The 27,494-nt window shown below is 32.6% G+C and overlaps 3 protein-coding genes across 10 annotated transcripts; 1 reads left to right on the top strand and 2 right to left on the bottom strand.

The window, feature by feature from the left end:
- Positions 1–156: 156 nt before the first annotated feature.
- LOC11418533 (probable rhamnogalacturonate lyase B) lies at positions 157–7,206 on the top strand. 2 transcript variants are annotated; one of them, XM_003628832.4, is made up of 17 exons: positions 157–273; positions 365–485; positions 1,924–1,996; positions 2,262–2,383; positions 3,234–3,284; positions 3,536–3,655; positions 3,770–3,889; positions 4,137–4,272; positions 4,365–4,541; positions 4,868–5,023; positions 5,110–5,216; positions 5,322–5,415; positions 5,853–5,994; positions 6,078–6,237; positions 6,331–6,444; positions 6,531–6,657; positions 6,758–7,206. In XM_003628832.4, the coding sequence occupies exons 2-17, from the start codon at positions 367–369 to the stop codon at positions 6,995–6,997; spliced, it is 2,058 nt and encodes a 685-aa protein (XP_003628880.2). In that variant the 5' UTR covers positions 157–273; positions 365–366; the 3' UTR covers positions 6,998–7,206. The 2 variants fall into 2 exon arrangements, with proteins under 2 accessions (XP_003628880.2, XP_024629472.1); XM_024773704.2 differs by lacking the exons at positions 157–273; positions 365–485; positions 1,924–1,996; positions 2,262–2,383 and adding an exon at positions 2,503–2,562.
- LOC11423699 (pentatricopeptide repeat-containing protein At2g22410, mitochondrial) lies at positions 1,110–11,433 on the bottom strand. 3 transcript variants are annotated; one of them, XM_003628831.4, is made up of 4 exons: positions 8,660–11,433; positions 7,427–7,505; positions 1,853–1,972; positions 1,110–1,751 (listed from the first exon to the last, which is right to left on the bottom strand). In XM_003628831.4, the coding sequence occupies exon 1, from the start codon at positions 11,377–11,379 to the stop codon at positions 9,478–9,480; it is 1,902 nt and encodes a 633-aa protein (XP_003628879.1). In that variant the 5' UTR covers positions 11,380–11,433; the 3' UTR covers positions 1,110–1,751; positions 1,853–1,972; positions 7,427–7,505; positions 8,660–9,477. The 3 variants fall into 3 exon arrangements, with proteins under 3 accessions (XP_003628879.1, XP_024629473.1, XP_039685322.1); XM_024773705.2 differs by having other exon boundaries at positions 1,853–1,948; XM_039829388.1 differs by lacking the exons at positions 1,110–1,751; positions 1,853–1,972 and adding an exon at positions 4,432–4,563.
- A 7,816-nt stretch (positions 11,434–19,249) lies between these two features.
- LOC11444270 (rhamnogalacturonate lyase) lies at positions 19,250–26,520 on the bottom strand. Of its 5 annotated transcripts, none has more exons than XM_039829333.1 (17): positions 26,503–26,520; positions 25,762–25,888; positions 24,912–24,975; positions 24,632–24,753; positions 24,301–24,363; positions 24,032–24,151; positions 23,825–23,944; positions 23,609–23,744; positions 23,343–23,519; positions 21,440–21,595; positions 21,245–21,351; positions 21,039–21,138; positions 20,801–20,942; positions 20,559–20,715; positions 20,344–20,457; positions 20,136–20,262; positions 19,250–19,587 (listed from the first exon to the last, which is right to left on the bottom strand). In XM_039829333.1, exons 2-17 carry the CDS (start codon positions 25,878–25,880, stop codon positions 19,339–19,341), a joined length of 2,073 nt encoding a protein of 690 aa, XP_039685267.1. In that variant the 5' UTR covers positions 25,881–25,888; positions 26,503–26,520; the 3' UTR covers positions 19,250–19,338. The 5 variants fall into 5 exon arrangements, with proteins under 5 accessions (XP_039685267.1, XP_039685264.1, XP_039685268.1 ...); XM_039829330.1 differs by lacking the exon at positions 26,503–26,520 and adding an exon at positions 26,292–26,432; XM_039829334.1 differs by lacking the exon at positions 26,503–26,520 and adding an exon at positions 26,292–26,431 and having other exon boundaries at positions 21,039–21,132.
- Between the last annotated feature and the right edge of the window lie 974 nt (positions 26,521–27,494).

Raw genomic sequence — 27,494 nt, 5'->3', positions numbered from 1 at the left:
CTATGTTTAAGGTAAGACTTCCTTAAGAGTTTGCTAAACACATTTAATTAGACAGAAAAATAAAAAGAGAAGTTGATTTTTTTTTTGTTGATGTTGTTGTAATTAACATGAAAGGGAAGTTAGTTATAATTGGTCATTGAGTTTCCGTTATATATACATTAACTAGTCATTATGAAAATGTTAACACTTATTTTAATATAAGGTGCAATATTGTTCTTTCATGCATCTTCTATGCTTTTATTTTGTCTGAAGGAAATACATTTGTATTCTAAGGTTCGTCCATACATTTCAAAATTTCCTTTCTTGTTAAAATTCGTTTAATTATCATATCAAACTTTTATTTGTTTATTTTTTGTATGTTAAGAGATGATGAAGATGAACGTGTTGAGTATGAAGAACAATAATGTTATCTTCTTTTGGTGGTTTGGAATGATTGTGAAGTTCTGTTTCTTGCTATGTGCTTGTTCTCAGAATACATCATTAAGGTTCTTTTTTGTCCTCTTTTATTGATTCTAATTTTGGCTATATAGCATTGAAGCTTTTCATTTGTGTTTATCTTTCGTGTGTCCAATAATACATAAAGGAAACCAAAGAAAAAAGAAGTATGAGAGCGTTAAAAAGGAGACCAAGTCCATGGTACATAAGATATGCAAGTTTTGCATCATGTAAAAGATCATTTTTATCATTGAATTAATAAATTTTATTATTAAATTAAAATATGAAAAGACTTATTGATCTAATAGTGAAAAATAAACTTATACATGGTGTAAAATCAACTTCTGCATGTTGTTTTTATTCTTTTCATGCAAAGTTATTTAGTTTCTTCATGTAGGGTTTAAGCAAAGAAAAAGTTTGTTAGTCTTTTGCACTTATCACACAAGAGAACCATAGCTAATTTTGTCTCTTGAACTATTACGCTACATCATTATCGATCGATGGCAACGGCTAAAAACATTGTCTGATTGATAAAAACGTTGTCTTTTCTTTTCGAGTTGAAAAATTTCTAATTTGTCAAAATCTTAAGTATATTTCCATTTATTATTATTACTAGCGTAAAACGGACCGTCTATCCGATTGTTTTATTGTACGTATTTTGTTGTATACATTTATTTACGAAACATTGTATACATATTTGATCATATACTATATAATTTATATTAGCTTGAACAACAACAAAAGGGAAACGAAAAAAGACCGAGAAAAAGAAAAAAAGCTAACTACGCAGAGTGGCAACCCCTAAGTCGTATCCCAGGAGAAACAAACAATGCTCCTCTAGGGGATCAGTCATAACCTCTAACTCGCTACTGGATTTAGCACCAAGTTTGACAAGAATCAGTGTAGCAGATGATGTTACACAAGGCTACAATATCAACATGCAAGTTGTTTGAGAAGCCAATATTTTTCGAAGAATGCTAACAACACTCACTTTTCAACACTCTCTCTAGCGCTCACTTTTTTATTCGATGAAATCAATGTATGTCCCACCACTTTGTGTGAGTTCAATTTTCAAAGTATAGACCCATAATGATTTAAACCAATAAAAGAATGAGTATTAGGCGAGTGTTCAAAAGAGAGTACTGCTAGCATTACTCTCTTAAAATATCCTATGGTATCTCTAATTAGACAACCAAATTCGGACACCCAGTGGTTCGTTAGAGAGCTCCCAACGTTAAGGACATGTGTGTCTTCTTGAGACTGTTTTCAAGCAATCATGTGTTTGATGCACCTCATAGGACCAACCAAATATTTGTCTAAAAAAAAAAAGCGAAAAATAAGACAAAATCGACGGCCATGTCCGACGGTCAAAGTACGTAGAAAATAAGTGTTTTTCTAAGGTTGAAGAAGAACTCACCTATTTTCTTGTAGTGAATAATGATTGCATTATTTATTTTATAATCTTTTTCTTATTCCTTTCAACTACAGAGGAGGTTTGAAGAAGATCAATAACCTGGGATCCACAGTTGTAGTCAAGCTGAATACAGAAAACAAACAGCAGGTGATACTAGCTGGCTTTTGGAAAAAATTAACTGTTTATAAACAAATAAAATTGAATTATAACATATGTTTCTATTTTAACTATTTAATAAGAAGATTAGAGACTTTTGAAGTGAATTATATTATGATGATAGAAAGAAGATAAAATAATGATTATCTCATCATTAATAAGTAAAATTAACACAACTTTTAAAAATAATTTTAAAAATAAAAATAGAAATTATTGTTTGACTTTAACAATTATTCTTTGACTTTAATTTTTTCAGTTAGTTGTTGACAATGGCATTGTTTCTGTCACTTTGTCAAAGCCGGAGGGATACCTCATTGGGATATCATATAATGGAATTGACAATATTCTTGAATCTGAATACAAAGAACATGCTAGAGGGTATGTCTAAAATTATTGTTTCATATATATGCTCTATATTATATTTCACGTATACTATTTCATATCTTTTTCTTATGGAAGCAAGACATTATTTTGGTATGAGACGTGATTAAGTGGGGAGGTGGTAAATGAGTGTTTTAGTAGGCTGTTTAATTTAGCGATGGAGAAAAAAAATTATGGTAAGGATACATCTTTAGGTATTGGTTTTGAGGGAGGTGGTTGGAGAAGAAATGTATTTACTTGGGAGGAGTACATAAGATTTTATTATCTAACATTTATATGCAAAATAATATGGAAGATACCTGGGATCTTAACTCCAATCGTAGATATTTAGTTAAAAAAGATTATGAGTTGATATCTAATTTTAAACAAGTAGGGGATTCCTTTTTAACTCCAATGATTATTTTCATACGATCAGGTTAGCATGTATTTGGACAATTTGGAAGCATCCTAATTATGTGGTGTTTAATAATCAGGATTGTTTATCTCGTACACCTTTGGACATGGTTAAAATATTAGTTTCGTCGTTGATAAAGTGCTAAGATAAAGATTTCTCATACGACTTCTATCAATGGAGCAATCGACCACTAAGATGTCTATGAGTGATTTTATTTGCATTTTGATTTATAGATTTCTTTGTGCTTGGTTTGGAGACACCGATGTTTATCGTGTTGTTTTATGTATTTGTTAACTTTGTTTTCTTTCGATTTAGCTCTCCTTGTGCTTTGATTGTTTGTTTTTATTATATTCTTATCTTTTTGGCCTTTTCAAAAAAAGTAATGCTTTTCTTTTTTATTAAGTTAAGTGATGGTTTAACCAATTGAATTTAACGTGCTAACCATATTTGCAGGTACTTCGACGTTGTTTGGAATGAACTGGGGAAGCATGGAAAAGTCCAAAGGTATATCATATATCAAACAAGACTACTATTAAATATTCTTGCATTGTGGATAAATTTATTTTCTATCATTAAATCAACAAGTCTATCATATATCATTTAATTTAATAGTGAGACTTATTGATCGATGATAGAAACAAACATGTGCACGGTACAAGACTGATCTCAAAATTGATTCAATCCAATAAGCAAAGACCCTTTTCAAAGACTAAGTGTATTGAATAGACTAATTTTCAATTGAAACCATGTTGCAGAATCCATGGGACAAAATTTTCAGTTATAGTAGCTAATGAGAATATGGTGGAGGTTTCATTTTTAAGATCATGGACATCTTCCATGACTGGCATAGATGTTCCCATAAACATCGATATCAGGTGGATTATTATTTAATGTTACAATTTTAGAACAAATTTGGACAACTTTGTTAAGGTTAGGAACTATATTACATAAGCGAAAAAATGATGCATGAAACACATTTACATATGCAGATACATTTTCAGAAGAGGTGATTCCGGATTTTATTCATACGCAATATTTGATCGCCATGAAGGAATGCCAGCAGTTAAGGTTGATCAAATTAGATTTGTTTTCAGACTCAATAAAGACAGGTAATTCAAAAATTGTTTTCAAACTCAATTAACTAAGGAGACTTGAACTCCTCTTTATGTTAAAGATCAAACTAGCTTGTTCATACTCGTGAACATAGCTCAGTTAGTAGGGACATTACAATATGCAGAAGCCGAGGGTTTGAACTCGAAATGCCCCACGTATTTACCTTACAGTTGAAATTCTAGCCATTAGATTATTTTCGAAAATGTTTCATAAACATTTCCTAATGAAAAATCAATGGCACAGGTTCAACTACATGGCTCTATCGGATACAAGGCAAAGAAGGATGCCAACAATGAGAGATGTTAAAACAGGTCAAGTTTTAGCTTACCCTGAAGCAGTTCTATTAACCAAACCACATAACCCACAATTTACAGGAGAGGTAGGTCATACCACTCTTTTTAATTTGATTTTCTACTTCTTTTGGTTAAAAGATGCAGGTGAATGAATATGAAATGATTTTGTCGTACTCAGGTGGATGATAAATATCAATACTCATGTGAGAACATAAATAACACAGTTCATGGATGGATTAGTCTTGATTCTGATCCGACCGTGGGTTTCTGGATGATAACACCAAGTAATGAGTTTCGCAATGGTGGACCCATTAAACAAGACCTTACTTCTCATGCTGGACCTATCACCCTCTCAGTATGTCCCAAATTTTATATCTCTGTTATATATATATATATATATAAGGAGGGGTCAGCTTACTACAAGAGTAACTATGCAGATATAACTCATTATGAACACTAGAGTAACTAGGCATAAACATTCAAGAATTTGTAAGACGGCAATCAATTTAGTATTTCTGTCACACTATACGAGCTGACATATTAAGTGTGCGACATTTCACATATGCAGCGACATCTGTGACACGTCATAAGGACGAAGCTGAAGGATTTGATTTTTGGGTCTTCTTTCACAAAGTGTGTTTGTAATTTTGCTTCTAATTTCTATATTTTGTTTTTGCAAAGATGTTTGTGAGTCCCCACTATGCTGGAAAGGATGTAACCATGGAATTTGAAGAAGGGGAGACTTATAAAAAGGTGTTTGGGCCTATATTTGTCTACCTTAACACTGCTTCAAGTGAGAATGATAATGCAACTCTCTGGTCAGATGCTGTACAACAGGTACTATATAGTCACACCAACCACATTGTTTAATTTCCTAAGTCAATGACAAATAATTTTAATAAATTCTTTAAACATTTGATTAGTTTTCCAAGGAAGTCCAAAGTTGGCCTTATGATTTTCCTCAATCAAAAGACTACTTTCCACCTAATCAAAGAGGAGCAGTATTTGGAAGATTACTAGTCCAAGATTGGTACATTTTAATATCTTGTCATACTTAGATATTATTTTTTACTTTCATAAGATCAAGCAATAGAATATACATTTAATATGTTCCTTCATTTCCTTGCAATTCTAGGTACTTCAAAGGAGGAAGATTTCAATATACTAATAATGCTTATGTGGGTCTAGCTTTGCCTGGAGATGCAGGATCATGGCAAACAGAAAGCAAGGTACATATTTATATAAGATTTTGGATGTTATATAACAACTTAATTAATCACATGTGTACAAACTATTTCTAAAATTAATTAAAGAATGGATATGATTAATAAAACTATTTTTATGTAAGTTATAAGTTTTTTTTTTTTTCCCGATAGGCCAAGAGATATGTGAGGCATCAGGTGAGTTTGAGTAACAGACACCTCCATCCTATGCCGCCTACTCAATATATATTATTTTCATATAAACCCTAAGTTATTTTCATAAACTCTCCTAAAAATCATTGAATCAAGTCAAATACAGTTTAAAAACGCACCATGACCTATTTTAAAAATTCTCCTAAGCAGTTGCACAAATGTGTATTTAGAGCTAATGAAGCTTATTTAGTTTTCTTGAGTTTTGGATTGTGATGCATCTAAAAAGAGTTTCAATTTTATGCTTTTCACAGGGCTATCAATTTTGGACTCGAGCTAACGCCAAAGGATACTTTAAAATAACTAATGCTGTGCCAGGTGACTATAATTTGTATGCTTGGGTCCCTGGATTTATTGGTGATTACAAATATAATGCTACAATCACTATCACCCCAGGTAAATTCTGTTACTCTTGTAGATATTTTCCAAAAATTAGTTATAACTTGGATAGTTAAACAATTACTTGTTTGAACTTGTAGGAGGAGTTATAAAATTAAATTCACTTGTATATAATCCTCCCAGAAATGGACCAACCATTTGGGAAATTGGTATCCCAGATCGATTGGCTTCAGAATTTCATATACCAGACCCTTACCCTACTCTCATGAACAAATTATACACCAAAAAACACAGTGACAAGTTAGTCCAATACTTATTGTTAACAAAAGCTATTCTATTTAATCTCAATTAAATTTATATTTAATTAATTCTAAATATTGTTACTTTTTACAGGTTTAGGCAATATGGATTGTGGAAACGTTACAGTGATATATATCCAAATGATGATCTTGTTTACACTGTGGGTGTTAACAATTATAGGGATTGGTTTTTTGCTCATGTTACAAGGTAATTAATAATAAAGTTTGTGTAGAGAATTACTACTATATTGTTATATTTTGATGGATTTTAACTTTGAATTGTATTGTAAGCAGAAGCACAGGAAATAAAACATATGAACCAACAACATGGCAGATTATATTTGAACATAAAAATGACATAATCAGTGGAAACTACACACTTCAACTGGCCTTAGCTAGTGCTGCTGATTCTAACCTACAGGCACGTCATTTCCTATACTTTTTTTTAACAGAAAGAGTAAATAACTAACTATACAGTTGAAATCGTTTTGACTAACTTTTTAATTGGATGACATTATTAGGTTCGTTTCAATGACCGCAGCAAAGATCCACCTCATTTTGCCACAGGGCGTATAGGAAGAGATAATGCCATAGCAAGGCATGGAATTCATGGATTGTATCGGCTGTTCAGCATTAATGTGTCTAGTAACCTTCTTGTGAAAGGAAAGAACATCATCTACCTGAGGCAGTCCAAAGCCGATACTCCTTTCCAAGGAGTTATGTACGATTATATTCGTTTAGAACGACCACCGGCAATTTGATTGTGTTCAACTTCTTATTGACAAAATATGTATAGACATATAATGTAATTATACTTTGTGTGTTTCAATTGAATTTATTTTTTTCATTTTACAAAGGTCTTGAAGTTAAAAACTCAGCATCGGCTTAAGCCATTGCAAGAGACAATGTGGTTTGGTCTTGCTTGTAAATTGTTATTTTACTGCTATGATAATAAAGATTTTTAATGTCATTTCGTTCGACAAAGTGAGGTTACATTTCAGTCATTTTATAAGAAATAGATCTTTATTTTAAGAGGGATATAGTGTATTTATGTATAATGAAAAGTTTAGGTCAGTTGGGTCCAAAACTACTTTAAAATTCAAAAAATACTAACCACTAAGACAAGAAAATGCAAGATGCTCTTAATACAGTAGTGGACTTAAAAGTTCACAAAAACACAGATGCAATACCTTGTTGAGTCCTGAAAGACTTTCTTCTGCATCTTTTTCAGCTATAGGGCTTCTGGCTTTGCTTATTTCTTCCATCTCCCTTGATTTGCAAGACAGACAAAGCATGCCGAAAGCAAAAATAATTAGCTAAGTAATAGATCCGTAAGAAATATTCTAGGTTCACAAATAATTTAGCTGCTTTTAGGAAGCTAAGATCTGGTTATTAACACAACAGACACACAAAAAATTGTATAATGTTTTTAAATTTGGGACACATATTTGGCTTGACAGAGACACTTAATTTCTGAACCCATTGAAAATATAACCAGTTAACAGTAACACTATCTGCATGAACTTTAGATGATATATATTAAGTAAAATAGCAAACAATTTAGGTCTCAATAAGCAATCAAGAGAGAATTTATGGATATTTAGGAGCAGAATACAACAAGGCATTTACACTGAAAAAATGAAACAAGAGAAAGAAAAAGAAAAATAGGTTAATAAAAGGGCAAAGGGCAACCCGGTGCAGTAAAGCTCCCGCATACGTAGGGTCCGGGAAGGGGTCCCACCATTTGGTGCCTTACCCTGTTTTTACACAAGAGGCTGTTTCCAGGACTTGAACCCGTGACCTTCCAGTCACATGACAACAACTTTACCAGTTGCGCCAAGGCATAATAGGTTAATGATCAACTCAATATCAAAGGCATTTATCACATTGCTAATTAGTTAATTAATTACTTCTGCTACCTATAATATTAATATATAGCCTGCTACACCCAACTTAACACTCATCTCTTATGCTGCTTTTCTCTTACTTATTTCAGCAATAAACCAGGGCAGTTGGGTCTTTTGAAACTGGGCCACATTAAAAGAAATTATATGTGTATATGCTGGTCAAATTAGTTCCCTAATAATATTAATCTTATCATTATCAACTTATTTTCTATTAATGCATCAATGTTAAATCTTTTAAGGAATAGTTTTGTCATTTATTATGATTTTATGTGATTCGAGGAATTAGTTTTTGCAGTTGCGCGTAGATATTCACACATAAAAATTCATTTTCTATTACTCAAAATTTAATGTGTTTTTATTGTATGCTCATTTGGTTATTCTTTCTAAACTTGCAAATACAACAATTCAGATCTTTAGAAGTACAGGTAAAAAAGGGGATCTCAATTCAAATTCAAACATGAACAAACCACCAACATTGGTAGTTGGTAATTAGAATCTATATACCAAAAAACTTACCGAAAAGGCAGATCCAATTTGATTGGATGTCACTGAGTTCCCAATAAATTCCATGGCACTGTTTTCTTTAGATGGATGGGCACCTAATGGCATATCAACAATAGGTTCTGATTCGGTATACACTTTGTTCTCCTAAGAATCATCTTTATTTGAAATCAAGAGACGTGTTCTAAGAATCAACCAACCAGACTTATCTATGAATTGTCCAAAGTTAACAGAAGGAAAATGTCCATAAGATGTATAGTAAAGAGAGAAATTATTCTTTAACTTTCTTGCTCTATCGTTTCATTACACAGTTTACTGAAAGAGAACTGCAGCAAGCACGGTAGCATACAAATGTGGGACTAGCAAATGTTAAAACAAGAACACGCCTTCTGACACAACCCGGTTCTTATGCTCGATGGACAAATCAATTGGTGGTTCCAAATGACTAAACTCTTTGTCTCATGTCTCAAAATCAGGATCACTAAATAAAGTGTTGTAATGGTTTTCCATGGAAGGAACAGCCAATGGAAAGGTTATATCGCCAACCATTTTTTCAATTAATGTGTCCTGACCCTGAATTTCCACACCAAGACCCTGAGTTTTCAGAAAAATCAAGAATGTCTTTATATTGGATCAATAGTCACATAGGAAGATCAGAGCGAATCATATGTCACAATCTTCTTTTTATTAGTCAGAGCTTATTCGATTTTATCCAATATACCAATGATAGACCAATGTCTTCAAAGCAAGAAGCTTCCAACCAAACTCTCTGGAATTAGTCTATATCAAACACCAGATTTGATGCACTAATTAACATGGCCCATATATTTCATTCATATGTTAATGTCCCTAAGCATCAGCTCTGTGGTTTTAGCTTCTGGGTGAGACTTATCACCTGCCAAAAACTTGTGAAGACTTCGATTCATTTCCACATAGCTCCAACCGGGTGGCTTCTGTATGCCAACATTGTCTATAGCTTTTCTCAAACTTGCAGCTTCATCATGCTGATCCGTGTCTGATAGCATGTTAGATAGCATCACATAACCGGCACCATGGTCATGCTGCAACTCAACAAGCTCATAGCTGGCAACTCTAGCCAACGCAACATCTCCATGTACTTTACATGCACTTAACAGTGCTCTCCAAATGACAGCATTGGCCTTAAATGGCATCTTAAGAATTAAACGATGCGCTTCGTCTAGATGACCGGCCCTTCCAAGAAGGTCAACCATACAACCATAATGTTCCATTTCAGGGCTAACACCATAGACAGTAAACATGGATTCAAACAGTTTCTTGCCAAAATCAACCAAACCACAATGTCCACAAGCACTTAAAACTGCTACAAATGTGATATTGTCCGGTTTCAATCCTAATAACCCCATTTCTTCAAATAAATTTTTAGCATATTCACCACGGCCATGATGAGCAAGACCAGAGATAATGGAATTATACAAAAAAGTTGTTTTCTTATCATCACTTGTTTTACGGAACACATCCAAAGCTATGTCAATGCTTCCGCATTTGGCATACATATCAACAACAGCAGAAGTGAACCCTCTATTTATACTACAAGTCCAATTCTCACCAGCATATTGACGGTGAATCCTTCTACCCAACTCAAGGGCGCCTAGCCGTGCGCACGCTGAAAGAGCAGCAACCACAGCAACCTCATCCGGTTTCATCCCCAAACCTTCCAATTTCACAAACAATTCCAATGCTTCTTGAAAACATCCAGCATGAGAGTAACCACTAATCATGGCAGTCCAAGAAACGACATCTCTTTCACCCATTTGGTCAAACAACCTTCTAGCAACCTTAACTTCTCCTCGCAGGGCATACGCACTCACCAAAGAAGTCCAAGCCGCAACCACACTCTTCCCAGGTTTCACTACACTCAAAACCGTCTCAGCCATAACCAACCTCCCACATTTCGCATACATATCAACAAGCTTATTCACCAATAAAACATTACCCCCAAAACAACCCAATTCCCTATAAACCAACCCATGCACTTGCCTCCCAATCCTATAATCCTCCAAAACCGAACAACCTGACAGCAAAGCAACAAAAGTATACTCATCCGGCCGAACACAAACCCCCCTCATCTCTCCAAAAACCCGAAAACAACCACTTACATCACCCTTCCGCGCAAACCCATTAATCATTGTATTAAACGAAACACAATCTCTAACAAAACTTTCGTCAAACACCTTATACGCATTAACAACATCCCCAAAACCACAATAAAAATTCAAAAGAGCATTATTAACAAAAACATCAGAACCAAACCCATTTCTCAAAACATGACAATGAACCTGAAAACCAAACTGGGGAGCACTAATCAGCACATTAGCACATGCTTTTAATAAAAAAGGAAAAGTGAATGAATCAGGCAAAACTGAAGAATTTAGCATCGTTTTGAAGAGGGAAAAAGGATGTTGAGGTGGAGAATGGATTTGTGAGTATGCTTTGATAATGGCATTCCATAGGAAGATATCTGGGTTGGTGATTTGGGTGAAGAGAGTGTGAGAATGGTGTAAGGATTGTGAGGAAGATGAAGAAGCGTAGAAGGTGAAGAGGGTTGTAGAGAGATGGAGATTGTTGTGGCGACCGGTTACGATGATGTGAGCGTAGATTTGATGAGCTTGTTGCATGGTTTTGCAAGATGATAACAGTGATTTTATGCGTTCGTTGCTTAGAAATCGTGGTAATATTACATGTTTTGTTGCCATTGTTGCATAACTTGTTGAAATGGAGTATCCTACAAAGGTTTAATAAAGAATCAATAAATCATTCGTACATTAGCCATATTTGATAAGTAATAATTATTCCACCACTTTTTAATACAATGTTACTTTTCTTCAAAAAAAAAAAAAAAAAAAACAATATTATTTTGGATGCTTAACGATTGCATGAGACACTATTTAACATTCTCTTTATTTTATTTTTGATAAAAATAAAGTATATATTTAACATTGCACATAATATATATAGAGATTGGAGTTCAAACTCCAAACACTCCACTCCACTTCTCTACATTTGAAACTTATGAATAAACAAACTCATCCTATACATGCTAATCTACAACATTGATAAGTTAAGTCATTGATTGAACTTACATAATCCAAAGGTCCTATTTTAAAAAAGCAAAGATCAAATGGTTTAAATTAAAAAGATTAAAGTCTCTCGTGGACCATTTTTAAGATTGGTCCACCTTAAACATTTGAAGTTAAAATTAAGAGAGTATGACCAAATTGACTGACGGAGGTAAAGTTAAGGGATTAGTTTGGATGTTTTTAAAGTTATGGAACCAAAATTAAAATTAAATTAATTAAACGACCAATCGATTAATTAAGCAAATTGAACTTGAGATTAATTGATCTTTGATTCAGATGTTGAATTATCTAAAATAAATTTCAACAAGTTTACTTATAAATACTTTTAAATAAATTCTAGATAATACATCAATATTCAATTAGTTAGAGCAAAGTTACTAATACATTTTAGGGGGTTAGGATCCTCTTCATTTATAATTTTCTTCATTTGTTCCATTTAGAGAGATAAGGATACACAAAATATAAAATATATTTAATGAAGATGAGATCCACTTAGTGTTGGGATCCGCCACCTATTTTTTGTGTCTATTTCTTTCTAAATTACATCTTCCATTTATTTTTATAAATGAAGATGATCTTTACCCCACTTTAGGAGCTACTTTCTTGGTGTCTATGACTCTTAAATGTTAATAGTGCTCGTGCTGAGCTATTTGTGTATTTTATGATTATTCTTGAGTTCATAGAAGTAATCTATCGGGAAATTTATCCATTTAAGAGGCTAATTCTTTTTAATATATGATCTTTTTTAAACACACGTTGATGATCAAATTTCCAACCAATAATTCAAGGAGCATGGCTTAATTAGTAAGTATTATTGAGCTTATGGGGAGGATCCAAGTTTGATCCCCGCAAAACACATTTTTCACAAGGGACAAATAGCTTTGACGAAGGTTCAATCTCCCAATAAGCGTCTCCAGAGATTTTTCGCCATATGTTAGACCAAGATAGTTTATAGTTAATCTCTTAACCTTTATAAATATTTTGTTTTATAACCAAAAACTCATTATCTAACAAGTTGCAAAATTATAAACGAGATTTTTCTTCATATGTAAGACAAAGATTGTCAATAGTTAGGGCTTGTTTGAATGAGTTTTTGTTTTTAGTTTTTAAAATGTACTTCTTAAATCAGTTTTGAGAAAGAAAATAAAAAATAAGCTGATTGATAATATCATTTCTTAAAACTATTTTGAAAAAGAGAAAATGAAAAATTTGTTTGGATCGAAAACTGATTTTTAAAATATTGTCCCAAAACAAAGGATAAAGTTGCAAAATATTACGGTAATGCCATTAATAAAAACTGTTACTTTTTTCCGTGTTTTCTCTTTTCAGAATTTTGAAACAAAAAACGCAAAACGCAAAACGGAAACCGAAAACACGTTAAAGCTGTTTTGCTTTTTTACTTTCCAAAACAGCATATCCAAACAAGTTTTTCCTTTTTAAATTTTTAAAAACCAAAAAACTGTTTTTGAAAACTAAATCAAACAGGCCCTTAATCTCTCAACCTTTATAAATATGAGCCGTGCTACATAGCACAAAACGAAAGCTAACGATGCGCAAATCACGGACGGAATTCATGTGGATGGAAATCAAAAGTGGAGGAGAGAAAGAAATTAGTCAAAGGGAGAAAATCATCAAACGATGTTTAGGCATTCGTCGCTTGTCGTGTTTGTTGGTCCTCGTACCAACAATCATTTTCCATTAGTTATTGGTTGCAAATGGATGTTCAAGTTAAAATTGCATGCAAATGACACTATTGAAAGGTAAACGACAGTGTTAGTAGCAAAATGATTTACTTAAATAGAAAGCATCGACTATATGAGCACTTTTGGTCTAGTAGTGAACTCACTAATGTCAAAGTTCTCATGGCCATTGCACATCTCAAAATTGACATCTATTCCATCTTAATATGAACATGGTCGGTCTTGAGATTTTTGGTCAACTAAAAAATGGTGCCCCTGTTAATTACACTATTAAAATTTTTTGGTTGTGGACAGTGGCGGAACATGAAAAAAAAACCTGAGTGTACCAAAACAAAGTTAAAAAATTTAAGTTGCAAACTTGTTTTTTTTCTTTTTTTATTTAAAAAAGACAATTTCATTATTGTATACTAGTACTAGTATGGCTACATGTACACTAAGTCGAAATAAAGAAACTTAGAAAGAGATCTCATTGCGCACTATTAATATATTAGATAAATTACATGCAAATTAATTTTTTTTCTCATTCTCATGAATTAAACATTACGCTTAGAGTTATGCATTTCAATAAAAAACAACACCATCATCTACAAACATGAACAACCTATATATTTTACAAAGAATACATATCTTTTTCATTATTCATAAGAATACATATCTTTTTCATTATTCATGTATTAAATATTACTTTTAGAATCATCAATTTCAATCACCAACTACATACACAAACTACCAATGAACGTTGCAAAAATACTTATTTTTCTTATTCTTCATATATTAAATATGACTCTTTAATTCATGCATGTCATGTGAGAAAAAATATTGTATACGTTAGAAATACAAATATGTAAATTTTAACCGAGTTGAGATCCTCTTCGTTTCTTAAAATATATGAACATCTCCATTAATATTGTTTTTGTGTATAAATGTCTAATTATTGCCACAAATTCTAGAAATATAAGCATTTATGTTATTTTTTAATTCAAAACTATAGGAATGGAGATGTCCATTTAAAAGAAAAATAGAGAGGATCTCAACTCATTCTACCTCGTCTTATGCTTATGTATTATGTATATATTATCTATCAAATAACTGTTTTTTTTTTTTTTTTTATAAATAATCAAATGAATTTTATTTAATGGACTTTGAAAATAAAGAAAGAGTTGAAACTTAGTAATTAGGAAACCAATTTCTCCCCAAAAAAAAAAAAAACAAAGCCCTTTCCTTACTCTAGAAAGCAATAATATTCATACTCAATCTCACAATCAAATACTAACATAACCTAAACATGCATAGGAAGCCAGAAAATAACGAAACAAAATAAAAACCTAAGAGAGGATTTTTGTTTACTTGAAGAAAAAATTTCTAAAAAATAAAATCAAACAAGTGTCGTGAAGAGAAGTAACACCATTAACCACCAAAATCTGTCTAAATAACCACCGGTCTCATCTTTGAAATCGGTCAGACTAGAACCCGACCGAAAACCAAAAACTCACCGACCACGACATTCCTCTAGTGTCAGGGAAAAGCTTGGTGAATAAAGACGAAGAGAGCTAGATATGATAGTGTAGATAAAAAATTAATGATAAGTTAACACACACTTCCGAGTAGGAAGTATCTGTATTTGCGAGAATAAGAAGTGAAAACAAGGAAAGGAAAGAATAGTGAAAAAGAAAGAAGAATAAAAAAAAAAAAAAAAAGAATGATCATTTCTATGTGCGAGTGTGAGTCACTAGGGTCACCAAGACTCGGATGAAAGCGTCAGTATAACAACATCCATTAAATCTTCTTCAAATTTAAAGGCAAGGAATAAGACATGCATTACCAGAGAGGACTAAGACGATGTTAAATTAGGGTGTGTCTTTATTTTTTCAGTAGATGCAAACTCAAACTATTGTAACCTTTCCGTCTTTGCAAAAACCTTTTGTATAAAAGTTGGTGTGGAGAGACCAAAAGCACTCAACACCTCAAATGACTCAATTGAGTCAATTTTTTTTGAGAAAACAAGCTATATTCAGTGTATGTTTATAACTAGTCAACGTGCTTGCTAAAGCCATAATATTTGAGTAAGATAACTTCTGAGAAATCAAGCGTATAGTTGGCTAGGAATCTGATAATTGTAATTGGATAACTACAATGACTTGGGAGATGACTAGATATAGAAGTCACTTAATATTTGAGCTAATATAAACATACAATGTTACAATGTGGTTTCATTCTCCTGTCTCACTATTTTATTTTGATGCACAAAATTCTTTATGGTTTTACTCTAACTAGTTTGTTTTCAACAGAGTTAAGTGATTTGATAAAAAAATCTTCAATGTTTAAACTTGTTAAGAAAAATTTGAATAAAGGAGTATTTTATAATTTGTTTTAAGCAAAAGTTAAAAATGGTCAACGTTACCCCCCTTTTCCTTACCCTAGAAAACAATAATATTCATGCCCAATCTCACATCAAATACACACATAAGCTAAACATGCAAAGGAAGATAGAAAATAACGAAACAAAATAAAAACCTAATAGAGGATCAATTTATTTATCTAAAGAAAAAAATTATAAAAGATAAAATCAGGCAAGTGTTGTGATGAGAAGTAACCCCGCCAACCACCAAAATCTGTCTAAATAACCACCTGTCACATCTTCGATATCAATCGGTTTAGAACCCGACCGAAAACCAAAAACTCACCAACCATAATATTCCTCTAGTGTCAGGAAAAATTTTGGTGAATGAAAGACAAAAAGAGCTAGATATGATAGTGTAGTTAATAAATTAATGATAAGTTAAAACACACTTCCGACCGAGTAGGAAGTGTGTGTACTTGCGAGAATTGTAACGCTCTCTTTGATTATTTGATTATTTTATAGCGTTTAGAGTCTATTTAGTTGATTTATGTGATTTAAATGATTATGTGATGTGTTTTGATTTGTTAAATGGCTTATTTTATTATTTAATAGAATAGGCTAAAATATGATTTTAGTCCCTGCAAATATGGTTCGTTTTGGTTTTAGTCCCTGTAAAAAAATTGTTTTTGGTCCCTGCAAAATTTTTTGTTTTTGAAAATAGTCCCTAACCCCACTTTTGTGATGATTTGCATACGTGACACATTATAACTGAACCAATTTTGTAGTTTTTGGTCCCTGCAAAATATTTTGTTTTTAAAAAAGGTCCCTGCAAATTTTTTGTTTTTGAAAATAGTCCCTGGAGGCATATTTGCAGGGACTAAAACCATATTTTAGCCAATAGAATAATATTTGAAAATAAAATAAATATTGAGATGAGGGGTTGTTTTGAGAATTTAGAGAGTTTTGTGGGAAAAGAGGAAATAAGATAAAATAGATGGAAAGAGATAAATAGGATATGTTAGAATTATTTTCCCGTACGATCAGTTTTGGAGAAAAAGGGAGAAAAGTCAAGAGAAGGGAAGAACCAAGAGAGGTTGCCGATTTTGAATCATAAGGTAAGGGTGAGACTAACATTCAATTTTCTTAAGCCTATGATTCTGATGATTAGAATTAACATGTTGTAGGATTAGTTTTGGAGAATTGAAAATTAGGGTTAAGAGTGATAATTGAGGATTAGATGATGGAAATTTGTAGAATTGATGTAGAAAGTGCGTACAGACCTTAGATAATTCATAGGGTGATGTTTAGAACCAGTTTTAAGCTTTGAACCATGTGATTAGGTGGATTTTCGTGAAAATCTGCATTCTGCCCGAGCTGAGATTCATCGCTCGCCCTCGCGAGGGATGATCCTCGCCTCGCGAGTGATGAACTTCATCGCTCGCCTCGCGAGCAATTCCATTCGCCTTTAGAGTTGCACCTTACATCTCGCCATAGCGAGCAGATCACTTGCCATAACAAGTTGATCAGTGAGTCAACCTGATTTTGAAAATTAACTCTTTTATTCGAGTTTTAGATGGTTTTGAGTGTTGGAATATGTATAATAATGATTAGACTTTTTAGATTGAAATTGAACATGGGAAAGTTAAAAATGAGATTTTTGGGTGAAAAATGTCAAATTTCCGAGAGCACTCAGTTTCTTGTTCGCCAAGGCGAGCTACTTACTCACCAAGGCGAATAGCCATTTTTCCTGAACTCGCCATAGCGAGCAATGTCCCTCGCCTTGCGAGCTTCTGTAAGACAGACTACCTTGTTTAGGGTTTATGTGATGTTGTCGCACGTGAGGTTATGAGTTGACCCTTGGGGTAGGAATGAAGGTTGATTATAATATTGTTGATTTTTCAGAGAGTCTGATATAAATGATTTAATGTTGTTAATAATGTGATATATTGTATATGCATTATGTGAATTATATGAGATGTTTTAAGTTGATGTTGATTATTCTTGGATATTGTTATATTTGGATTGTTATTGTGTTGCCTATGTTGTTGTTGTCTATTAATTAAGCTGCATGAGTCGGTCTAAGATGAAAGATGTCGTTCCAAAGTATTGGAGTCCTAAGTTGATGATGTTGTCTAAGTTGTACAAGTTGATTGAGTCCATGCATACTCATTAAAGTTGGGGGCTTGATGCCCTGAAGCCTTTGCTCAACATGTTGGGGGCTTGATGCCCTGGAGCCTTTGCTCAATTAAGTTGAGGGCTTGATGCCCTGGGAGTATATTAATCCTCAAATAAGTTGAGGGCTTGATGCCCTGGATTGGTACCACATGCATGATTAAGAGGATTAAGTTGCATAGTCAAGTTGAAGTCGCATTGTCGAGTCAAGTTGTTAAGTTGAAGAGTTGTGTCCATGAGTTGTTAAGTTGTTATATGTTTAATAAAGAATTATTATTTATAATATGTTGATGTTGTTTATGTTGTTAAATATAATTGATGAATTATATGCTTAATATTATTGTTTGTGAAATATCACCCCTTCTGCTTGGAAATGTTGCCCTTCGTATGGGTAACTTGCAGGTGATCGAGAATAAGTTTATGTTAGATTGCTGTCGTGAGTGGAATATCTCTCACGTGTGTCTTTAGGTGTTCTGATACGTAACGGGATGAAATTTTGTTGCTATTTTCTATTCCTTACGTATTACTTTATGAATTTTCATGAATAAGTTGTTGATTTGATTATATGAGATTTTAATGATGAGGCCTTCGTGCCAAAGACTGTTTTTAGATGTTGAATTAATTCCGCTGCGAAGTATTGAATATTATGTTATTGAAATTTGAAGGATAATTGGTTAATTATTCCGCTTATGATTTTAAAAAAAGAAGTGTGACATTCCGTTTGTGATGAATACTCTGATTATTTATATGAAATTTTTATGTTGGGAAAAGTAGCGTTAAAAAATAAGAAGTGAAAACAAAGAAAGGAAAGAATAGTGAAAAAGGAAAGAAGAATAAAAAAAAGAACTCAATATAACCACAAAAGAAGGAAAAAAAAAAATGATCATTGTGAGTTACCAACATCCATTAAATCTTCTTTAAGGGCGGGATAAGACATGCTTCACCCAAAGTCAATTTAATTCCATGAAAAACTGCTAGAAGCTCTCTTGCAAAATGGTACAATCTCCCAATTTCACCGGAAAAAGTCGTGACAAGAATCTTCGCTAGATGTCAAAATAACTCCACCACAATCTGCATTTAGCCCACATTGATTTATAGAGAAAATGACAATTCAATTTGACCTAGTTTGATGCTGGACATAACCATTGAGCTTCTGAATACATACCGTCCGCCACTTCTTTGATTGAAGTCTAAAAGTATTCTCAAAGACCTTTCCATTTCTAGCTGCCCAGACACTATCTAAAACCACCACAAACATATAACAAATATTATATATAGGTTATGCTTGAAATGGAACCCACTCTTATTAATTATAATAACATTATATGTTTATACATAGTATCAATAAGAACTTAAGCACAATCAAGTTGCTGGTGGTTGTTCTAAACGGATGTAATCATACATAACTCCTTGGAAAGGAGTATCGGCGTTGGTCTGCGTTAGATATATGATGTTCTTTCCTTTCAAAAGAAGATTACTTGGCACATCAATACTGAACAACCTATACAATCCATGAATTCCATGTCTTTGTATGCAATTGTCTCCTCGGATTCTTCCTATATGCCCTGTCGCGAAGTGGGGTGGATATACACTTCGATCATTGAACCGAACCTGAAAAAAGATACGGTTTGATTAGATTTTACAAATAGAGACTATCTTCGTCTTATAAGCAGGTTTTAAAACAACGAGTTAGATCTAATATAAAAACCTAATAACTAATGCGATTGAATATTTAACTCAAGCGCAGGGGCGGATCTCTATTGAGACCCCCAGGTGCTGTGGCACCCCCCAATAAAAAAAAAAATTTGTATACTGAAAATTACTATAGTACCCTTGAATTCCCCTGATTGTTTTTGTACCTTGAATTCCCCTGATTGTTTTTGTCTGCTCTCTCTCGGTACCCCCTCTCCTCTCCATCCTCATATATCAAAACACCATTCTTCTCACCTCTCTAGTTGGTATATAGTATATTTTAAGCTTTAGTCTCGTGTTTGAGCTATTGCAGTGATATTTTTTGGATGAAATTGTATATAACTTTTATGAATTTCAATTATAATATTTAGTTCATATTTACCGCTCCCCCCAATATTTTCGGCAAGATCCGCCACTGCTCAAGCGTTGCGAAAACTAAATTGATTAAAAAAAAGGTAATGATGTACCTGTAGGTAAGCATCAGCAGCACTGGCCAAGGCAAGTTGTAGTGTGTAGTTTCCACTCTTTAAGTCATGTTGATGTTCAAATATAATTTGCCATGTTGTTGGTTCATATGTATTATTTTCTGTGTTTCTGCTTACAAAACAATTTAGAGTCAAAATACATAAAAACTAGTAATTAACAATATAGTTCTTTATTAAACTTTATATTTACCTTGTAACATGAGCATAAAACCAATCTTTATTCTTGTTAACACCCAGAGTGTAAATAAGATCATCAGTTGGATACATTTCAGTGTAACGTTCCCACAACCCATATTGCCTAAAACTGTAAAAAGTGAAGATATATGCAATAAATTAAACATATAATTAAGGGATTAATTCAACTTAAAAAGAATAGTTTTTGTTAACAATGAGTTTTGGACTAACTTGTCTCTTCCTTCAGTGTATAATTTGTTCATGAGAGTAGGGTAAGGTTCTGGTACATGGAATTCTGAAGTCAAACGATCTGGAATACCAATTTCCCAAATGGTTGGTCCATTTCTAGGAGGATTATATACAAGTGAATTTAATTTGATGACTCCTCCTACAAGTTCAAACAAGTAATTGTTTAATTAACATTATAACTAATTTTTGAAATAATTCTACAAGAGTAGTAAAAAAGAATTTACCTGGGGTGATTGTGATTGTACTATTATATTTGTAATCACCAATGAATCCAGAGACCCAACCAAACAGATTATAGTGACCTGGCACAACATTAGTTATTTTAAAGTATCCCTTGGCATCAGTTTGAGTCCAAAATTGATAGCCCTATCAATAGTACAAAAATAGATTAATTATAACTTATAATTTATATCAAAAAAAATTAATTAATTACAGTAAATTTTCGAAATAGACACAAAGTACCTTGCTTTCTCTCTGCCATGATCCAGCATCTCCAGGCAAAGCTAGACCCACATAAGCATTATTAGCATATTGATATCTTCCTCCTTCGAAGTACCTGGAACTTCCAGAAAATGAAGTAACATATTAAATGCAGTATTATGTTGCTTGATCTTATGGAACTAAAGAATAATATCTAAGTACTAGTACAACAAGATATTAAAATGTACCAATCTTGGACTAGTAATCTTCCAAATACTGCTCCCCTTTGATTAGGTGGAAAGTAATCTTGTGATTGAGGAAAATCATAAGGCCAACTTTGGACTTCCTTGGATAACTAATTAAATGTTTAAAGAAGTAATTAAAAATTATTTGTCATTGATTTAAGAAATTAAACAATGTGGTTGGTGTGACTATAGTAGTACCTGTTGTACTGCATCTGACCAGAGAGTTGCATTATCATTCTCACTTGAAGCAGTGTTAAGGTAGACAAATACAGGTCCAAAAACCTTTTTATAGGTCTCTCCTTCTTGAAATGCCATGGTTACTTCCTTTCCAGCATAGTGTGTGCTCACAAACATCTAAACAAAAACAAAAGATGTAAATCAAATATTATAAACTTGGACCCTGAGAGTTAATCTCAACCATTATAAATATTTTGTTTTATAACTAAAAATTCTTTATCAAACAAAATAGTAGAATTATTAACATTTACATAGTACACTATACTATTGGTTGTAAGTGACTTTTCAAGTTAAAACTGCATGCAAATGGTACAATACAAAGGAACAAGTCAATGTTTGTGGCAAAATGATTTACTCAAACTCAAGGCATCATTCACTATATGAAGTATAAACATATTTAGTTCAGTAGTGAAAATGACTAATGTCAGAGTTCTAATGGCGATTGCATCATCTCAAAATAGGCCTCTATTTTCCAGCTTGATGAGAACATTGCTTTCTTTCATGGCGATCATTAGGAAGAAATGTACGTGCAACCCCCTTCTGGTCTTGATCTTCTTCAACCTGATATGGTTTGCAAACTGCATGAAAGGTCTATGGATTGAAGCAGACACTCACTGATTCTGACCATGCTCAATCCAAAACAGATTATTCACTTTTCACAGAGAAAATTTGCACAAGTTTAACTTTTTTCTTGATCTGGTCTTAGGGGGGATTGACGTTGATGAAATTAAGAAAGTTAAGACCCTCATAGATCTTCTGAGCATTCAAATACTTCTTAAGCTTTGAAGTAGCTAGAACACAAGGTGGAATGTCATTCTGTCAAAGAAAATATACCTTAGATTTGCACCAAGATACTCGATTATTTGGAACCAAACCATGTCCTAATCCAATGCAACTACAACTTCAGTTACAAAAATCATTTCGTCAACCATTATCTGAACCAATAGCTTATAGAAGATCGATTTGGATATTGATTTACTTGACTCATTCAAGACTAGAGATTTCTTATGTTGTAAACAAACCAAGTCGGTTCCTAGATGCTTCTACAGATGAACATATTATAGGTGGTCACATGTCTTGAAATTCCTCTAAAACAATTGCAGTAAAGGACTATTCTACAGCTCATCATTACGTCTAAGTTTCAAAGGTTTTTATCATTCCGATTAGGGAGCATGTCTTGACAGTAGGCGATCCACACCTGTAAGAAGCAATATGTGGTATCTAGGTCTTGATCTAAGGCAGAGTATATAGCATTGACGCAACTTATGAGGGTCAACGACTGTTGAACATACTACATGATTTCATCATTCCCCATCTGTCACCATTTACTGTGATAGTAAATCTGCATTACATTTAGCAGCAAACTTTGTTTTCCATGAGAGAACAAAGCATGTAGAAATCGATTGTCATGTGGTGCGTGACAAGATACAATCAATAGTTCAACATTTGTTTCCATTGTCATCAAAGGAGCAGGTTGCAGACGTTCTGACCAAGCCACTGCATCCAGGTCCATTCAATATCTTGCATAACAAGTTTGCAATGATTGACATCTATTCCAGCTTGAAGTGGTGTTATTTGTGAAGTTAATTAACAAGGATAAAAATATTACTTGCAACACAAGTTATTTAAGGCTAGTTAGTCAATTAACTTTTTGTTAATAACTAATTCTAGGAGTTAGTTATAACTCGTAATTGCTTCTAGTTAACTAACTTTTCACAGTTTTATAACTAAAATCTCATTATTAAACAAAGTTGCAAAATTATAAACGCTCTCATAATGCACTATATAAGCTTAAAATTGGATTTGTGTTTTATTTGTACTTCAATTGACATAGTAGAAAATAATAAATAAAATTGGAGCATACCGAAAGAGCGATTGGTCCAACATGAGAAGTAAGATCTTGCTTAATGGGTCCACCATTGCGAAACTCATTACTCGGTGTTATCATCCAGAAACCCACTGGTGGATCAGAATCAAAACCAATCCATCCATGAACTGTGTTATCTTTGTTCTCACAAGAGTATTGATATTTATCATCCACCTGAACCAGTCAAAATCATATCATATTCATTCACGTACGTGCATCGATCTTTTAACCAAAAATAAATAAATAAAAATGCAGGTATCTACCTCTCCTCTAAATTGTGGGTTAATTGGGTTGGTTAATAGAACTGCTTCAGGATAAGCTAGTACTTGACCTGTGTTTCTATCTTTCATTGCTGGCATGTTTCTTTGTCTTGTATCAGATATTGCCATGTACTTGAACCTGTTCCATTCATTTCCCATTAATTTCCACAAAATTTATTCTGGACAATTTAATTACTATTTTAGTCTATAATTAGATACCTGTCTTTATCGAGTTTGAAAACAAATCTAATTTGATCAACCTCAATTCCTGGCATTCCTTTCGGTCGATTGAATATCGCATATGAATAAAATCCAGAATCACCACTTCTGAAAATGTACCTGCATATATACATAAATTTTGTTTCATGCACCATTGGTAAGCTTATATATTGAAATTGTAACAACCAAAAGACATTCAAAATCCACCTTATATCTATGTTTATGGGGACATTTTTGCCACTCATGGAATGTGTCCATAATCTTGAAAATGAAACCTCCACCATATTCTCATCAGCTGCAATAACTGAAAAATTTGTCCCATGGATTCTGCAGTATGATTACAACTGTAAATTAGTCTATTGAATATACAATTAGGTGCTGGAATCGTGCTTTTGTTTGATAAAAACAATTGTATGATTACACCAACATAAAATTTGTTTTAAACGTACAAACAAGTGAAATGTAAAAGTTTATACCTCTGGAAAGTACTTTTACTAAGATTTTGCTCTCCAGGTTCATTCCAAACAACGTCGAAGTACCTATAAATAAATATGATTGAATAACACGTTAAATTCAGTCAATTATACTTAAAATTACAATTACTTATCTTCTGATCGAACTTTGAATTAGTAGAATATTTTTTCCTAATGAACTAGAGGGTTGACATAAAAAAAAATATAATACACAAAATATTTTAGTTTTTTGAGGATCGTGCATAAATATTAAACTTCTATTTATCCTAAACTTTACTTCATTATTTAAACCCACACTTAAATTTAACTAGTTTGATATGAAGTAGGAACATACCCTCTATCTAGTTCTTGGTTTTCAGAATCAAGAACATTGTCAATTCCATTATACGATATTCCAAGGATGTATCCCTCTGGTCTTGCCATAGACACAGAAACAATGCCATTATCAACAACCAACTGAAAAAATTATAAGTAAAAGAATAATTGTTAAGGTCAAAAACCAAGCACATTTTATTTGGACCAAACAAGGAAATCTAACTAATCAATTTTTTTTTATTTAATTTCTAATAATTAAATTAAACTTGACAAAAAGCCAAAAAGTCAGCTAGTATCACCTTGTGTTTGTCTTGTGTATTCAGCTTGACTATTGATTTTGATTTTAGGCTATTGATTCCTCCTCTGTAGATGAAATTTATGCATAGTAAGAAAAACTTTATAAATAAATAAAAATGCTATCATTATCATTTTTTTATGGAATGCATATCCTCTGCTTTTGCAACAGGGCAATATTTAGAGTAGAATGATGAATGAATCTCAGCTAATTTGAGTTCACCAACAGAAATTAAAGGCAAGTTTGGATTGGAAATTATGGTAAGCTAGCATGCTTTTGTAATGTGTTTAGGGCCTACTAAACAATTTCAATTTGGAGGCTATGTTTTAATTTTTTAAACTCGGTATCTGATTTAAGAATTGATTAATCTGAAAGGATCGATTCCACCGCCTATTTACAGAGGCTCCATTTAAAATCAAAGCAAATCTTTGTATAAACTTGCTCATTAAAATTGGTATCAGAGAAAATTGAACCTGAGACCTTGAGATAATGGATGCTATGTTTTAATCTTAAAAATGTGAATCAGTGGACGTTAATTTTTGCTAGAGTCACATACATCAATCAAAAGACATGTTATTCTAAAGTTCTCATGTGAAGCACAAAAAACAAACAAACCCCGTGACTCTTCTTTTTGACCCTCTCTCTCATTCTATTATTTTTTGTTATATTAAGAAAATAAAAAACTTTTCATGAAAAGAATAAAAACAACAACACATTGACAAACATAAAATGTTATCCTTTCTCCTTTGGTTTTGTTTATGTTTTCTGACACTCACATATATAAACTTAAATAAAAAAAGTTTTAATGCTAAATAACCAAAGTTAGAATAATAAAGGAGAAGATGAAGAAGAACCTCAATGATGTCTTCTCAGCACAAACACATAACAAGAAACAGAATTGCACAATCATTCCAAACCACCAATATAAGATAACATGTTTGTTCTTCTTACTCAACACTTTCATCTTCATCATTTCTTAACCTACAAAAGTAAAAATTTGAAGCTGCATTTCATAAGAAACATATTTCAAGGCTAAAAAAGTAGAAATTAATTAAAAAAATTAATGCTATTAAACTACTATACCATATATAAATATGATGATAATTAAAAGAATTTCAACAAGAAAAGAAATTTTTAAAGACATGGACGAACCTTAGAATATAAATGTATTAATTTTCTTCATGGAAAAAATAAAGCAGAAATTAATTAAACAATGTTAAAAGTAGCTGTTAAAAGTTTAAATGTGGAAAGAAAAAAAGTGATGCTAAACTACCATACTATATATATGTGGTTGATAACTTTGGGAATTTTAACTTGAAAGGAAATTTTTGGTCAAAAAAAAAAAAAGAAACAAGAAAGGGAATTTTGAAAGGCATGGACTAACTTTAGAACACAAATGTATTAACTTCCTTCATGAAAGAACAAATGACCAGAGATTTTTTTTCTTCTTTATTTCTTCCTATGAATTGTTTGTGATTCTATTCTCTCTTCCTTTCTGTCTTTGTTAATATATTATGTTTGGTACCTTAAATGTGAACCTTATTATATTAAAAAAACAAACTACCAACACTTACATAACTCCACAAAACACATACCAATTGTGGATTATTCCCATTGGCAGATTAATTAATACCAATTTATCATCTAATGCCAAAGGGTTATGCTCATGTGCAACAACCACATAATATTTCATTCCACTAGATCATAAAACAATTGCACGTTATTATCCAATCTTGAGACGACCATGCAACAACCATGGTGGTGTCTTTCTCTTTTTGACGTATTTTCCTTTTCTTGTTGTTGTGGTGTGGCCCTTGAGGGGTTGTTCCTTGGTGGTTTTGGAAGCGTCTTTTGACCGGCTCTTTTTGGTGTATCTTGTACAGTTATTTTATTATATATATATTTGCCATTAAAAAAAAGCACATAATTAATATTTCACACTTTTTTTTTTTTATGATATCTGTTGAAAATTGGATTAAAATTTGGTGATGAAGGTTCATAAAAGATCATGGCACAATTAGTAGCAATCGTAGTGTGATTTGGGTGTTGGAACATTGGTTTGATTCTTCAGAAGCGGTTTTTAGCAACCGAGACACGATTGTAGATAAGTATGACAACAATATTATGTATGAGTTGAAGATCACGACGCAAATCAGAAAAATCGAGATGCATTTTTTTTTTTTTTTTTTTATGTTTGGCACTATATAAGCCTTCATTCATCATTTTTTGGGTCCCTTGAAGAGAGAGAATCTTGAAAAACCAAATGAGAGAATTTAGAGGATAAGGGTTGAGCGTCTTTAGATGAGATTCTTCAGTTGGGGAACACTTCACACACTCCTTGGGCAGTGAGGCCTCATTAGACAAATGATCAAAAAACTGTTTTCACTTAGGATTCATCATGGATTTAAGTGACTTGAAAATTAGGTAGAAAATTTTAGTTATTTCTTTGTGAGTTTGAGATCTAATTTCTTGTAACCTCTTTGTATCAATCATTTTATAGTGGATTGGAGAGTTTTTTTTTCTCCCCGTGAAGTAGGATAAATTTATCCGAACTAGGTGAACAAATATTAGTGTGTTGGTTTTCTTT

Source organism: Medicago truncatula, chromosome 8, assembly GCF_003473485.1.
Source record: "Medicago truncatula cultivar Jemalong A17 chromosome 8, MtrunA17r5.0-ANR, whole genome shotgun sequence".
NCBI classification, from domain to species: Eukaryota; Viridiplantae; Streptophyta; class Magnoliopsida; order Fabales; family Fabaceae; genus Medicago; species Medicago truncatula.
This window is presented reverse-complemented; position numbering and strand designations above follow the sequence as displayed.

What these genes read in the sequence shown, in the direction of transcription:
- LOC11418533 (XM_003628832.4), top strand. Translation starts at nt 367, where the DNA reads ATGATGAAGATGAACGTGTTGAGTATGAAGAACAATAATGTTATCTTC. An exon ending in ACCCACAATTTACAGGAGAG is followed by an intron (nt 4,273 to 4,364) that starts GTAGGTCATACC and finishes TGTCGTACTCAG; the next exon opens with GTGGATGATAAATATCAATA. An exon ending in TTTTTTGCTCATGTTACAAG is followed by an intron (nt 6,445 to 6,530) that starts GTAATTAATAAT and finishes TATTGTAAGCAG; the next exon opens with AAGCACAGGAAATAAAACAT.
- LOC11444270 (XM_039829333.1), bottom strand. Translation starts at nt 25,880, where the DNA reads ATGATGAAGATGAAAGTGTTGAGTAAGAAGAACAAACATGTTATCTTA. An exon ending in GCTGAGAAGACATCATTGAG is followed by an intron (nt 24,976 to 25,761) that starts GTTCTTCTTCAT and finishes TTTCATCTACAG; the next exon opens with AGGAGGAATCAATAGCCTAA. An exon ending in TACAATCACAATCACCCCAG is followed by an intron (nt 20,716 to 20,800) that starts GTAAATTCTTTT and finishes TTGAACTTGTAG; the next exon opens with GAGGAGTCATCAAATTAAAT.
- LOC11423699 (XM_003628831.4), bottom strand. Translation starts at nt 11,379, where the DNA reads ATGGCAACAAAACATGTAATATTACCACGATTTCTAAGCAACGAACGC.